Genomic DNA, 2,741 nt, shown 5'->3' on the forward strand with positions numbered 1-2,741 from the left:
CTAAAATATATGAAAGTTTAATGTTTATCAGTACATTACAGAAAATAATGAACTTTATCACAATATGCTAATTTTTTGAGAAGGACCTGCATATTGGCAAATATATTGCTGCAACATTACAAGTTTCTTATGGAACTGAAAAATGTTTGAGTTAAAATGGAAACTGTAATACAAACAGTGGAGTATAAATACCAGTATATCAGCATCAAAAACAGTAATGGTATCGGTTTTGAGKATTTGTAAAAATGCTGGTATTGGTACTGATACCAGTATTGGTATCAGGACACCACTGTACTATGCAGTAGTCTTGAGTCATCCCTTGTGTCTTAATGTTTTACCAAGGATTGAGATGATCTTGTCATCTCTTAAAGTGGTTTACAGTAACATTACTGCAGACAGTCTGATGGTATTTCATTGTTCAGCTTTTGAATTTGTCTGCTTTTTATTACATTTYTGTACAGTGCCTGACCATTTTGAAAGGAATGTTTTGTTGTTGAAGTTACTTAGACTTGTGAATCACTCAGGCATTAAAACGTCCCCAAATCAAGAAATAAATCTTGTGTTATCACATAAGACAATATATCAAAGTGGTATTAGCAGTCAGTCATAAATACATAATCTGTTTCATGTTATTTCATTGATTTTTCTGTAGTAATTTGTAAATATTTTAAAACATACCTTAGAATTAATGTCTTTCTTCTTCCCACAGCTGGCACTCGGCATGTTCCCCTATCCACAAGTAAGTAGTTTTCAATTAAAATAATGTTTTAAATCTTTATTTTTAGTCTCTTTATTAATGTAAAATATGGAGTTATTATGTAAAAAGCTTACAACAAATTTGTATCAAATTATTTTTGACAGATTGGTGGTTATATTTTTTTAGAAGACAAAAAGTTTAACAAATATTTTTTGCTTATCCATCTTGTTGCTAAAGATTCCTGAATGACATCAACTTGTTTACAAGTTTGGCAATCTTTAAATTTACCAGGTTTAGTTGTTTACATACAACATTCAATATACAAATCTATTGTCTGGGTCCTTTTTTTTCTCCCTGATTACAGTAAATTAAAATCCTTCTCAAATGTAATTGCTGACTACAGAAGTGACTTCCCAATCCCATCAAGTCTTAATTAGTACTTTAAGATGGGTTTATCTCACTAATCCCTCTCTGAGCTCTCTGAATCTGGTCACCTCATGCTACCTTCTGTCTGCCGGGCTGCACACAAACTAAAAAAGCAGTTTTACGTTTAGATTCATTGTGTCACAGTCAGTTCCTGCACATCTTAGATCATTTCTAATGTTTAACTTTCTAGTGGTTTTGCACAGATTTTGATTAAATTTCACAGTTGTTTAAAATGTCTGCTCAGGGTTAGTGATTCTTTTCAGATTCAAGGTACCGAAATTCACAAACCACCAGAGCTGTAGGGTTTTTTCTGGACGTTAAAAGTCTTAGCTCTTATGCATTAAAGCTGTTTATTTGCAGGTACTGGTGTATTTCATTTTGATGTCTGTCATCGTCGTTTAAATCCTCTGAGGTGTTTTTCTGATGTGAACTTGTTTCTGTTACTCTGCCTGATCTTAAAGTGTAAGTTTCACCGTGTCTGAATGAGCACTCTGGTAATTTCCTGTGATAAATCTGAACAACAGCCTTGCTCGATCTGCTCCGGTGACATTTATTTACCACYTTGAACAGCAACTTCTGCAGTTACAATAACGGATAGGCCTACGCAGTTACAGAAAGACTTAATTTGTCAAATGGGGCAAATCTCAGAGGAATCTGACTTTTCACATTATATATAAACATTATATAAACTTTCCTGCTCCACTGGTTTTGTTATCAGAATGTTGGTCCATGTAAGTCTTTTTTGACAACAAATGAGCTTGAACTGAAGAATGCAGCTGAATGTTTGCTTGAGTGTTTTGGGTCGTACTGCAGATTAACCATTAACTGTGAATCCACAAGTATTTTATATCTGAATAAGTCTGCCAAGTTTTTTTTAATTCACTGAATAAAGGTTGTTTGTGAGTTAGAAAAATAACTCATGAATTAGTGGACATACCAAAGATATGTTCAGAAAGTTATCAGTGTTCATCTACACCTGCTTAATATTTGGTGTCAGCTAAACTCAAGATGGCACCCCAGACAATCAAACCACACAAAAATGGCTACAACTCAGTTAGTTTTACAAATGTTAAGCTAAAATGTGATGTGGTAGCTGAGAGTCATTCCCAACACATAATCTGAGCTCTAACAGATWACGTGAAAATTAATACAGTATAGCAGGAGATTGCACTTAATGCTAATTTTAAGATTTAACAGCTTTAATGTTGTCATTTGTCATCATAGGATTATTTTAGTGTTAGGAGTGCTCTGCATTTATTTTTAATTTGTGTTTTCATGTAGGGCTGGGCAATATGGTCTAAGATCAATATTACAATACAGTATATTGACAAGTTCACCTCGATAACAATAAATGCACGATAAAACTTACCACCCCCACCACACACAAGTACACAGTATAGTATAGTCATAACACTATACACTGTGTCCGTGTTCTTAGTCAAAGTACACAGTTTAGCTTTTGAACAGCTTTTCTGTAGTTTATATTTGTCATTTTAGTGTTTTTAATATATTTAATAAAAACCTTTTTGTCAAGACTTGAGTCAGATATAGTCCTACAAATATTTAACCATCTTCATGACTTTTCATTGTAAACAAGCATTATTTATGTATGTATTAT

General features: G+C 33.1%; 1 protein-coding gene across 1 annotated transcript in view; it reads left to right on the forward strand.

Annotated features, from left to right (window-relative positions):
- Window positions 1-2,741, forward strand: part of map2k5 (mitogen-activated protein kinase kinase 5) — a 66,354-nt gene that overhangs the window by 34,442 nt on the left and 29,171 nt on the right. The window contains exon 17 of the mRNA XM_014001529.1: window positions 710-739. Within this exon, the coding sequence (XP_013856983.1) occupies window positions 710-739 (30 nt within the window). The remainder of the gene's footprint in view (window positions 1-709; window positions 740-2,741) is intronic.

The sequence above is a fragment of the Austrofundulus limnaeus genome, unplaced genomic scaffold (assembly GCF_001266775.1).
Source record: "Austrofundulus limnaeus strain Quisiro unplaced genomic scaffold, Austrofundulus_limnaeus-1.0 Scaffold9, whole genome shotgun sequence".
In the NCBI taxonomy this organism is placed as follows: Eukaryota; Metazoa; Chordata; class Actinopteri; order Cyprinodontiformes; family Rivulidae; genus Austrofundulus; species Austrofundulus limnaeus.